Source organism: Sapajus apella, unplaced genomic scaffold (assembly GCF_009761245.1).
Source record: "Sapajus apella isolate SASKATOON/1434 unplaced genomic scaffold, GSC_monkey_1.0 scaffold1, whole genome shotgun sequence".
Classification (NCBI taxonomy): domain Eukaryota; kingdom Metazoa; phylum Chordata; class Mammalia; order Primates; family Cebidae; genus Sapajus; species Sapajus apella.
This window is the reverse complement of record NW_022436941.1, coordinates 82,629,518-82,642,945: the sequence shown is the minus strand read 5'-3', so window position 1 is coordinate 82,642,945 and position 13,428 is coordinate 82,629,518. Positions and strand designations below refer to the sequence as shown.

The 13,428-nt window shown below is 35.7% G+C and overlaps 1 protein-coding gene across 7 annotated transcripts in view; it reads right to left on the bottom strand.

The window, feature by feature from the left end:
- The window catches only part of SLC38A9 (solute carrier family 38 member 9), a 79,139-nt gene that overhangs the window by 30,373 nt on the left and 35,338 nt on the right, over positions 1-13,428 (bottom strand). For 6 of the 7 annotated variants that reach the window (XR_004269698.1, XM_032280682.1, XM_032280667.1 and 3 more), the window contains 5 exons: positions 12,629-12,761; positions 10,752-10,873; positions 10,551-10,614; positions 10,225-10,318; positions 5,860-6,030 (listed from right to left, as the gene is read on the bottom strand). Coding sequence is in view for 6 of the 7 variants with exons in the window: in XM_032280682.1 (XP_032136573.1) it covers positions 5,860-6,030; positions 10,225-10,318; positions 10,551-10,614; positions 10,752-10,873; positions 12,629-12,761 (584 nt within the window). In the remaining variant the exon portion in view is untranslated. Of the gene's footprint in view, positions 1-5,859; positions 6,031-10,224; positions 10,319-10,550; positions 10,615-10,751; positions 10,874-12,628; positions 12,890-13,428 lie in introns of all 7 variants that reach the window. The other variant, XM_032280690.1, reaches the window with a different exon arrangement.

Here is a 13,428-nt window from a genome sequence, read left to right as displayed (position 1 = left end):
ACCAGCAAAGGTTAGGAAGAGACAAAGAAGGATTCTTCCCTAGATCCTTAGAAGGGAGCAGGGCTCCACTGACCCTTTGATATCACATCTCTAGTCTCCATAGTTATGAAAAATGAAATCTGTGTTGTTATAAACACGTTTATGGTAATTTGTTACTGCACCCTTAGGAAACTAATACACCAAGGCTCAAGGACAGCATGAAAAAGAAAAACCATAGGCCAGTATTTGTTAGGAAAAGACACAAAAGATCTAAACAGATATTAGCTCCTACCCCTCCAAAAAAGCAAACTCAATCCAGCAAGGTGTTTGAAAAATGCATGTCACGACTAATGAACTTATCCAAGTTTATCCCACAATACAAGGATCGTTTAAATTTTATAAAATATATTCATTTAATTCATCATACTGATAGAGGAGAAAATTTAATTAAGATCTCTTGTCTCTTAACATCTTTTGATTATCCCAAGAGATGTAGATTAAGTACTTGATAAAATTCAATCACTTTAATGAAAATGCTTAAGAAAACGATAGTCGGGAATGCCTTTAAATTATTAAAGCTTACAACTAATATCCCACAACAAACATAATATTTGTGAAACATTAGAAAGGTTTCCTTACGGACAATGTAAGAATATCTACAAGCACTGCTTCAATGGAACTTCACACTTAAAAAACCATCCATACATACCTATAGATACACATTTATACATATGTGTCTGTGTGTCCGTATAAGTATATACATATATAAATATAAATGTATGTATACTTATATGAACTATTAAAAAAAACCAGAAAGCTTTTTTTTGACATGGAGTCTCACTCTTGTCGCCCAGGCTGGAGTGCAGTGGCGCGATCTTGGCTCACTACAACCTCTGTCTCTTGGGTTCAAGCAATTCTCCTGCCTCAGCCTACTAACTAGCAGGGATTACAGGCACACGCCACCACACCTGGCTAATTTTTGTACTTTTAGTAGACACAGGGTTTCACCAGGTTGGCCAAGCTGGTCTCAAACTCCTGAATTCAGGTGATCCGCCTGCCTTGGTCTCCCAAAGTGCTGGGATCACAGGCGTGAGCCACCGCACCTGGCCAGAAAGCTTTTTAAATTCACAGGTGATATGATTATTTAAATAGAAAACACAAAGTGCATCTACAAAATTTTTAGAATCAGTGAGTTCCGCAAGTTTGCTAGATTCAAGATAAACATTCAAGAGGCAGGACGGGGGCTCTTGCCTGTAATCCCAGCACTTTGGGAGGCTGAGGTGGGTGGATTGCTTCAGCTCAGGAGTTCAAGACCAGCCTGGGCAACATGATAAAACCCATCTCTAAAAAAAAATACAAAAATTAGCCAGGTATGGTGGTAGTTGCCTGTAGTCCCAGCTATTCGGGAGGCTGAGGTGAGAGGATCACCTGAGCCTGGAGAGGTTGAGGCTGCAGTAAGCCGTGATCACACCACTGCACCCTAGAGCCTGGGTGAAAGAGTGAGACGCTGTCTCAAAAAAACATTCAAAATGTAATTAGGTTATTTTTATAATAGCAACAAATAATGTGAATGTATAATCAAAAATATATCATTTCTGGGAAGATGAAAATGTTCTATTTCTTGAAGGAGGTATGGGTTATATAGATGTATGTATTTTTCAAAATTGTGTAATTAATATGTATAGTTCAATGAATAAATTCTATCTAAAAAAGAGAACGATACATATACTAATGTTGAACTGGGGTGGGGAGGGGGTGTAGCATGGATTATGTCTTCTCAATGGATGTGATGCTACTCTCAAGAGGGACAAAATTCATTCTTAGAAGGTAAAAGAAACTCTTTTTACAGCTAAAGTATATGTATACATACAGTCCATAAGGAGTTTTACAGCATATCTTTGGTATTAAAATTTCATAAGAGGGGTGATCAGAAAAAAAAATCTAAAAAGTCTCCTTGAAGGGATAATAATGAAAAAATGGTTGAAAAGCACCTACTATAGATGATTTTAAAAAGACAGAATGTTTATAACTGTTAAAACTAAGTAAGGGGAAATTATACTATTCTGTTTACTTTGTATGTATTTAAAATTTTTTATAATAAAAACTGCATATTTGTATATTAAAACTATAGTTACAGAAAAAATGCTATGATCCTGAGGAAAAGGTCCAGAAAAAAAAGATGCTTATCAAGAAAATCTTTAAGAATATTTTTTAAAGACCTAAATGAACCAGAGATTATGTCATGCCAAAATCATGAATAGGAAGGCTCAGTATCTAAATGATATCAGTTCTCTCCACATCAATAAATCCAATGCAATGTCAACTGAATTCTAACTCAATACTTGACGATATCAATTACTGTACTGTGTGTATTCCAACTGATGAAATCAATGCAATTCCAATCAAATTCTGATTGGAATTTTGTGGAACTTGATAAGTTGATTCTAAAATGTACATGGAACAGTTATAAACCATAATGGAGAAAAACAGTAATTTTAAAATAAAATAAAAAACTTTTGAATAACATAGAGCTACCATATAAAAAGAGAAGACAAGCCACTAATTAGAAGATATTTGCAACACAATAGTGGATAAAAGGTTACCGTACTTTACAGAGTTCCTACAGGTAAGAAAAGGACCAAAATCCGATAGAAAAATTGGCAAAAGAGCTACCATATAAAAAGAGAAGACAAGCCACTAATTAGAAGATATTTGCAACACAATAGTGGATAAAAGGTTACCGTACTTTACAGAGTTCCTACAGGTAAGAAGAGGACCAAAATCCGATAGAAAAATTGGCAAAAGAAAAAAAAAAAAAACAAAAAAAAAAATAAAAAAAAAAAAAAAAAAAAAAGAAAAATTGGCAAAAGAGGCCGGGCATGGTGGCTCACACCTGTAATCCCAGCACTTTGGGAGGCTGAGGCAGGTGGATCACAAGATCAGGAGATTGAGACCATCCTGGCCAACATGGTGACACCCTGTCTCTACTAAAAACACAAAAATTGGCTGGGCATGGTGCCTGTAATCCCAGCTATTCAGGAGGATGAGGCAGGATTATCACTTGAACCAGGGAGTTGGAAGATGCAGTGAGCAGAGATTGAGATGGAGTCTTGCTCAGCCTGGTGACAGAGTAAGACTCCATCTCAAAAAAAAAGAAAAAGAAAAATGGGCAAAAGATATGAATAAGCTATTTAATGGTCAATACAATTAAGAAAAGATGATTAATGCTACTCCTCATGAGGAGAAATGCAAAGTAAAACCACATCCTGATGGCAAAATTTAAGTCTGATAATACTGAGTGTGAGTGAGGATGTGGAACAAGGGGATCTTTCATAAACTTGGTACAAGCATGATAAAGAACAATTCTGAAATTTCAATTAAGGTTGAAAATGTGAATATCTTAAATTCCAGAAGTGTGTCTATAAGGTCGGAGACAGAAATAAGGATGTTTAATAAGGCCTTGCTTGTAATAGCACAATAGGTGAAAATAAATGAAATGTTTATCAACGAGAACAGATAAAAAGTTGTATATTCATATTACCAAATACTATAAGCAATTATAATGAACTTTGTATATGCAAGTTGCAAAAGCATTTGTATAGATTAAAAACATGAGGCCGGGCGCAGTGGCTCACACCTGTAATCCCAACACTTTAGGAGGCTGAGGTGGGTGGTCAGGAGATCGAGACCATCCTGGCCAACATGGTGAAACTCCGTCTCTACTAAAAATTCAAAAATTAGCTGGGTGTGGTGGCACAAACCTGTGATCCCAGCTACTTAGGAGGCTAAGGCAGGAGAATCGCTTGAACTGGGAAGGTTGAGATTTGAGCTGAGATCGTACCACTGCACTCAAGCCTGGCAACAGAGCGAGACTCTGTCTCAAAAAAACAAAAACAAAAACAAAAAAACACAAAAAACAATAGTATATGTTGCTCATATATTCATGCAGTAAAAGTCCAAAAAGTGTATGGGATTGATAAACACCATATACAGAAAAGAAGAAAAATGAGATTGAGAAGGACCTTCCACTCTATCCATATTTTCTTTTTATATGAATACAGAACTAACTAAGCATAGTAGCTTGTGCCTATAATTCTTTTTTTTTTTTTTTTTTTATTCAGATGGAGTCTCACTCTTTGTCCAGGCTGGAGTGCAGTGGTGTGATCTCTGTCACTGCAACCTCTGCCTCCCAGGTTCAAGTGATTCTCATACCTCAGCCACCTGAGTAGCTGGGATTATAGGCAAATGCCACCACACCCAGCTAATTTTTGTATTTTTAGTAGAGACGGGGTTTTACCATGTTGGCTAAGCTGGTCTCGAGCTCCTGAGCTCAAGTGATCCACTCGCCTTGACCTCCCAAAGTGCTGGAATTACAGGCCTGAGCCACCGCACCCAGCCTGTGCCTATAATTCAAACTACTTAGGAGGCTGAGGTGGGAGGATCACTTGAGGCCAGGAGGCAGAAACTAGCCTGGGCAACATATTGATACCCTGTCTCTACTAAAAAAAAAAAGAACAGAAAAGAGATCTAATAAAAATGTGATAAAATGTTAAGACATGAAAACTTATTAGTGAATATACTGGTATTTATATTAGCTTCTGCATTTTTTTTGTAGTTTGAAATATTTCATAATTTTTTAAACAATAAAGATGCTAGGGACCGGGTATGGTGGTTCACGCCTGTAATTCCAGCGCTTTGGGAAGCCAAGGCGGGAGGATCACTTGAAGTCAGGAGCTTGAGACCAGTCTGGCCAACATGGCGAAACCCCGTCTCTACTAAAAATGCAAAAATTAGCTGAGCGTTATTGTGAGCACCTGTAATCCCAGGTACTCGGAACGCTGAAGCAGAAGAATCACTTGAATCCGGGAGGTGGAGTTTGCAGCGATCCGAGATAGTACCACTGCACTCCAGCTTGGGTAACAGAGCAAGACTCCATCACAAACAAACAAATGATAAAGATTCTTGGTAATAGAAATTATAAAGCAAATTTTATTATTTAATGTTTAAAATAAAATAGAGTTTATCTCCCTCAGTCAAAGGCTCTGAGGGAAATTAGCCCTTGTGATTATGTTAGAAATTATTTTGAAATTTTGTTTTCACATAAATCCAGATTTTAAATATATGTTTTATTTAAAGCTGCTAAATATACACCAAACTTTAGGTTTGGTAAAAATTTTAGTAAAACTGTTATAGGGAAAAAGGTTTGGTATCTTATACAATAAACTTCCAGCTCAGTACAGTGGCAGGAGCCTGTAACCAGGAGGCTGAGGTGGGAGGATCACTTAAGCCCAGGAGTTTGAGACCAGCCAGGGCAAAATCGCAAGGCCCTTTCTCAAAAAAAGAAAAAAACAAATTCATTAATTAAAAACAATGAACTTCTTCTATCCAATCTAAACAAGTATTTTGACTGATTTCTAAGACTGTCTTCACAATTTAAGTAGCAGATTTGGGTAAATTATAATTCTATGATATGTAAATATCAATAATATATTTATCATATAAATTCCATTATTCTTTGACTTTCTAATCTTATATCCTAATGTGTTGAAAATAAGTGGCTGAAATTTGTTTCCCCTAGAGTCTACATATCAAGTTCTTTAGTGAAAAAATACTTAAAACATCTACTGGATTATAGATATATTTTATATTAACTAAAGATTTTGGAGTAATATTCATTCAAAAATTAATGTTTGGAAATGAACATACATTATATTTGAGATCACAACCATAGAAAGCAAACTGAATAAAACATATTTTCCAGAATTACATACATTACTTATTTTATTTACCCAAGTCCTAGAATTTAAGGCTAGAACTAACATTACAGTGGTAATTGCATTTGAAAGTACTGTATTAAAAGCATATGATATAGATACTTACTAAAAATAAACTTTCCAGTATTAAAAAGAAAATTTGACATAAGCACCCAATAAACTATCATTGCTCCAATGAGAGACACCAAGGAGAAAAGGAGACTTGACCACTGCCCAAAGGAGCCAAAATAATGTCTGCAGACATCTGGATATTCCCAGGTAGTGGTATCCAATGAAGCTAGATAAAATAAGAGAAAGAATAAAACTAAATGTTGATAATATATTCCATATTCATAATTTGTATTCCCCAAATAAACTCAACATATTTAGTGAAAGATTATAGGTATTCTACCACTAGACATTAGAATATATTATGAGATAATAAAATTAAAACATTATAGAAAAATAAAAAAAGAAATATAGATTAAAAAATAGTACAGGTAACCTGAGAAACAGATTACAGCATTGTAACATTTTATAATTAATAAAAGCAAGTGATAAACTAAGGTTAAACAAACGCATCAGTAAGGGGCAGAAAACATTACTTAATATTTGGCATATTCAGATAACAACATAGGGGAAAGTTTCTGGAGTTACACTTTCTACCACATGCCAATATAAATTTCAGAAAACTAAGTCAAATAGGCCAGGCACAGTGGCTCATGTCTGTAATCTCAGCACGTTGGGGGAACAACGCAGGCAGATCACTTGAGGTCAGGAGTTTGAGACCAGCCTGGCCAACATGGTGAAACCTTGTCTCTACCAAAAAATACAAAAAAATTAGTTGGCCACAGTGGCATGTGCCTGTAGTCCCAGCTACTCTAGAGGCTGAGGCACAAGAATCTTTTGAATCTGGGAGGCAGAAGTTGCAGTGAGCTGAGATGGCGCCACTGCACTCCAGCCTGGATGACAGAGTGAGACTCTCTCTCAAAACAAAAACAAAAATAGAACAAAGTTAAAAAAGTTAGAAAACATAATGTAGAAATTGAACATGAAAGGTTATCCTCTTCTAGCAACTGAAGAAACAAATTACAATGGAAAAGACAAACAGGGCTGGGCATGGTGGCTCAGGTCTGTAATCCCAGCATTTTGGGGGGCTGAGGTGGGCAGGCTGCTTGAGCCTAGGAGTTGAGACGAGCCTGGGCAACATGGCGAAATCCCATCTTCACAAAAATATTCAAAAATTAGCTGGGCGTGGTGGTGCGTACCTGCAGTTCCAGCTACTTAGGAGCCTGAGGTGGGAGGGTCCCCTGAGCCCGGGAGGTTGCAGCTGCAGTGACCCATGATCCCACCACTGCACTAAAAAGGAAGTAATTTAAAAGAATACAGGAAGCATATATAAAATATTTTTAGAAGAATATTCTTTAGAGTGCCAAAAATAAGCAACGACTTTAATATACAACATAGGGCAATGATTAAGCAAATACAATGGAGCTGCCGCATGCAACTGTATACAATCATTTTGTAGAGACAAAAATGGTGATTGTAGAAACATAAAATATACTAAAAAATGGTGATAAAGTGGAAGACAACTAAAATACAATATGAACAACTTTATGAAATATGTATTTAGACATTCCTATCATTTAGAATAGAAATTTACATAAGAAAACAAAAAACTAGAAAACATTTGCTTTTCTATGATAGAGTTATTGTATTAACAATATAAACTTTTTATTTTACATTTCAATTGTTCAAGGAAGAATACAGATAAGTAAGTATAACCTATGAAAGAGTATTTCAATTGTCATCAAAGGATAATTTTACAGTCTTTTTTCCTTTATAATCCCATGCTTTGAACTACTTTGAGGTAATTGTTAGGTTTGATGAATATAGAAAAACTGAAGTTCTGCTATCTTTGAAGCAAAATATGGCAGCTAGTACATGGCAGAAAGCAGTGATAAGTCTGAAAAATTGAGGACAATAGAATATGATAATTCATGTCTAGATAAAGAATGTGAAAACAACATCACTATCAAGAATAACTGTTTTGGCTGGGCATGGTGGTTCATGCCTATAACCCCAGCACTTTGGGAGGATAAGGCAGGCAGACCAACTTGACGTCAGGAGTTCAAGATCAGCTTCGCCAACATGGCGAAACACCATCTCTACAAAAAATACCAAAATTATCCAGGTGGGTGGTAGTCTCCTGTAATCCCAGCTACTCAGGAGGCTGACGCATGAGAATCGTTTGGACCCAGGAGGAGGAGGTTGCAGTCAGCTGAGTGACTCTTAGCATTTCTAATAAAATTATCTTTTGGCTGATAATAATAATTCTAAGTCTTTTCTAGTTTTTATATTATTTAGGGTTTTTTGTTGCATTTGATAATATCTCCAAAAATTGATTAATTATTAACATTTCTATGTTTTCTTGACTTTAATGAAAACTGCTTTAGCATTTCATAATTTTAGAATGGTGCTGGTACTGTCTGGGAATAAATAGACTTTGTTATTTCTAAGTAGTGCTTTTCACTTAAGAGTCTTAATCAGAAACAGGTGCTGAATTTATTAAGTGCCCTTTTTATATCTATTGATGTAATTATGAATTTTCCTTTGTTAATGTAGTGAATTATGTTGAATTTCTTAAAAATGAAACATCCTTGCATTACTGGAATAAACTTTATCTTAGACACAGGATATTCTTTTGATACACTGTTGGATTCTATATGATAATGTTTCACAAATAAATTTTACATCTATATTTTCTTTATTTTTGGTGGCGTCAGGCTTTGTGTTAGGCGTGTGTAGACTTTGCAAAATGAATTGGTGGAAGTTCTTCTTTTTCTTCTTTTTATTTTATTTTATTTGAGACAGAGTTTCACTCCATCACCCAGACTGAAGTGTAGTGGCAGAATCTTGGCTCACTGCAACCTCCACTTTCTGTGTTCAAACAATTCTCGTGCCTCAGCTTCTCGAGTACTTCTTTTTAAATAGTGTGGAACAGTTGAATAATGTGGGAGTTAACAGTTAGCCTATTATCCCAGCATTTTGGGAGGCTGAGGTGAGCATATCACTTGAGCCAAGGAGTTCGAGACCAACCTGAGCAACATGATGAAACCCTATCTCTATGAAAAATACAAAAAAATTAACTGGGCATGATGGTGTGCACCTGTAGTGGGAGAATCACCTGAGCCTGGGAGGTTGAGGCAGCAGTGAGCCATGATAGCATTCCAGCCTGGGTAACAGAGTGAGACCTTGTCTCAAAAAAAAAAAAAAAAAAAAAAAAAAAAGAAAAAGAAAAAAAGAGAAAAGAAAAGAACAGTTACTGAGAGAACTCAGTGGGGGCTCTGCTCCCATTTTAAAAGAGATGCTGAATTAGATAATATATGAACTTACTGTATATGTTTAAAGAAGTCTTCCAAGTTCAGCCACAATTTGCCTTAGAAACTAGAGGCTAAAATGATCTCCTCTTACCATGTAGAAACCAGAACAAATCTTCTCTCAAGACTTTTTTATTCCTTTTTTTTTTAAAGATGGAATATTGCTATGTTGCCAAGGCTAGCCTCAAACTCCTGGACTAAAGCTGTCTTCCCACCTAAGCCTCCTGCATTGCTGGGACTGTAGGCACACACCACCAGGTCTGGTTTCTCAAGACTTTTAAATAAATACTCGCCCAGTGACTAACACTAGATCTGGTTAACATAAAGAAGGAAGCTGCTTAGTAGGCACAGAAAAAACCTGGAGGCAAAGCCTGGTCTGTTGATTCATACTTGCTAAGATTTAATGAAATAATGCATGTTTGTTTAGGTCCTAAACTACTTTAAAACAACCTAAAAAAGATTTTCCCTAATCCAGAATTTGTAGAGATGAATAGAGGTAAAGTGTTCATACAACTTCAAATATTCATTACTACAGAGTTGCTTACATTTTATTTTTCTAGTTATAATTTCTACTTTTAAGAAATTCTAAGATTTAGGTCTTTTGACATGAATAGGTCAAAACAAGTCACCATTAAATGTTAGAAAGCATAGAATTCTCAATTTAGTTCTGGCAATGACATTATTTTATAAATATGAGTTTCTTTTTCTTTCTTTTTTTTTTTTTTTTTAAGACGGGGTTTCACCATGTTGGTCAGGCTGGTCTTGAACTCCTGACCTCAGGTGATCCGCCCACCTTGGCCTCCAAAGTGCTTGGATTACAGGCATGAGCCACCATACCCAGCCATAAATATGAGTTTCTAAATGATTCTTATGAAGAAACTAGCACCAAAGTGAATAAACTCTGCAAATAACCCTTAGCTTCTCTGAATTTCAAAGGCAGCCACTAATATATTAACAAATTAATTCAGCTGAAAACAATGAATTAGAGAAATAAATCTTTAGGTACAAAGTAGACAGTTGACATATATGTGGCATATACACACTAGTGATCTGCCTCAAAGGGTAATGCTTATTAATACCCATAATCTATTGTCACTGTGTCAAATTCTTACATATCATAGTCCGTGATTTCACTACTCTGTAGCAGCAATAAAGTGTTAAAAGGCCCATCAGTATGATGACACACATTCCAGTAGTAAATCCAGCCTGTTTAAAAATAAAAGTATAAAAGAGCATATATCATCATGTAAGCATAAATTCATATGCAATTATTTTACCCTAAATAATCATGATAAAAACTTGACAACTCATGAAAAACTAAATATAACCATCTTTTTTTTAATGAATTTCATGTAGATTTATTAAAACCTCTGTTATAAAACTTGCAATATAAAGAGAAAAACATTTAGGCAAAAAGTGTGCTGAAAAATTATATTACCTGTTTTATGCCCCAAGGAATACTTAGTATAGATGTTCCCATCATGGTATTCCAAATCATAAAACTGAAAACACAGAGTAATAGCAGTAAAAAAATGGAGTTTGGCTCTTCAAACATTTTAATTGAGACAAAAATTAAAATAATAAGTAATTTTCATTCATATACAGTTTAAGTCATGCTCCAAAAAGCCGTTTCACTCACATGGTTACTAAACTGGTGTTTTTACCGTATCCTTCAGTGTAACTTTGAAGTTTATAAGCAGAGCCCAATGGACTATACACATAGCACTCTTCTGGAGCTGGAACTACATGGTCTGGGGCAATCTGGTAAAAAAAGAAACACAGAGAAATAGAGAAATGTCAGAACCAGGAAATGCAAAATAAGATATTTTCTACACATTAGAACACCTGACTCGATACATTTTAAATGTCATAAACAAGTACTATGCATTCCTGATCAGTGAATTTAAAAATTCTTTTTCAAATATGAAAAATCTAACTAAAGCAAGAATTTAAAAATCCAAAATAATTTTGGGATTTTCAGAAAATGAGTGTGGATGTATACACACATTCATTAAGAATGGTTATATCACTGTTAATTTTACATCACTGTTTATACACTCTGACTTGCTAGACTCATCTCAGTGTCAGTTAACAAAAGGCATTCAACTTTGGTACATGCTGACTCTATTTCCAGGCAAACAATATATATTCAGGTATAAACATGCTCAGCTGGGAACTTGGAGATTTGCTTCCAAGAGCCCAGAGCATCTGGAAGGTCTGAACTAGATCCAGAGATACTGGGTTACCTCTACTCCTCCAAGGGCTTAAATAATTCCATTATGGAACTAAGACTTTACCCCAACTACTGATGTCAAGGCCTAAGGGAAAAAAAGCCAAAAAAATTGGGAAAAAAATTACCCCATCCAGAACATTTTGGAAATCCCTACTTTGGTCATATAAGAGGAGATGTTAATATTTATTTCACGTGACTATTGTTTAAGGCTTAAATGAGATCGCTACATTCCAGTGATGCCCAATCACTGGTCCTTATTAAATGTTAATGAATGTTGGTTCCCTTCTGTCTTTTTATTAATAATACTAATTTCAAAATCCTATTTTCTCCCAGAATGTTCTCATTTTCAGTTAAACTTGCAAGTTTCTGAATATCTCATCTGTGGTAGTTTTTACAAACTATCAAATTACTTACATATTTTTTATCCTAAAATAGTAATAGAAATTTTTAGAAGATCAAGGGTCAACAAACTCTGGCCCATAGGCCAAATCTGGCTTCAAATTGATTAAAAGAATAATGCTAAATAAGAAACTATTATATTTATTTATGTGTATATTTCAGTTTCCCTTTTTTTTTTTTTAAGAAATGGGGTCACATTCTCTTGCTCAGGGTGGAATACAGTGGCACAATCACAGCTCACTGCATCCTCAAGGGATCCATCCTGGGCGCCAGGGATCTCCTATCTCAGTCTCCCAAGTAGCTGGAATTATAAGGTTGAGCCATCATGCTCAGCTAATTAAAAAAAATTGTTTTTGTAGAGACAGGGTTTCACCATCTTGCCCAGGCTGGTCTTGAACTCCTGGGCTCAAGTGATCCTCTCTGCTTGGCCTCCCAAAATGCTGAGATTATAGGTATGAGTCGCTGTGTTCAGCCAGTTTCCCATTCTTGCAGAAAATTTCTAAAAAACATTTCCCTTATAGCTTCAAAGTTAAAAATTGACCACACTAAGCAGAACCTGTTATTATTTGCTATTAGTCAATGGCCTAACCTGCCACTTCAAAAGTAATTTATCCTCCTCAGAGATTTGGGGAATGGAGAACAGCAGAATTTAATCCAAAACAATCTCCAGGTTATTGTCAACATAGAAAGATTGTTTGAAATTTAGATAAGAATGACCTAGCCTGGGATGTAGGATGTGTACTAATTACTGTCTTTGACTTTGCATGAATCGTCCTTGAAATACAGTCAGAAAAAAGTTCAATTGCTGGGAGGTGCCCTGGCTTGTACTGTTCAGTGTTCATTTCAACTGAATTTTAGATGATAAGTAATGCTTTGTCTCTTACCAGTGCCTTGTCTGCAGGAGTGGTGAGCCGGCTATAGTAATGAATTCTCTTGTTCATGGCGGAGGCATGGTCGCTAACCCTCTGAATGACATGATTCACATTGACGATGTTTGTGGGCTCTATATAGAAAGGCCTAGAGAAGGGAATACACACTTGACAAAAAGTGTTCAGCCAAAAATTCTGAAAGTCGGCCTTTGAAGAAAATAACTTTTTGTCCTCCATTCGTAATGGGATGCACAAAGGCAAGGCATTCACTTCTCACTTTTGGTGCAAAAAGAAAACGTCACAAAAGAAGTATTATCCTATTCACAGAATAAAGCTTTTGTCTCGTAACACTTTTACTTTAAGCAACTTAGCAACAGAGAAGACATAACAGAAAGAACTTAAAACAGTTATTAAAAAGAAATATAGCAGCTATCAGTTTCCAACAAGGAAACTTAAGACAGCTTTGAATAGTCTCTCAAAAAAACTTTTGGCACTAAATCAGAGAAATTATGGACTAAAATGTCCCTCTCTTGAGGGGTCTGTACTCCTTCCTTATGGGCCAAATTTACTTCCTATGATAAACAGAATTCTTATTCCTTGGTTCATGTATTAAGGATTAGTGACCTCAACCATCAGATCCCTTATGAGACTTATCCAAATCAGTATCAAATGGAACATCAGGACAATAGAGATACTTTGCCTCATTCTACTTTTTGCAAATTTTAGTAACATACCCTATTATTTATATATATGCTTCCTTTCCACGACTGTGTCCTAATCAACTGCAGATTTTGGTGTTGAGTCATCCTTTTCAG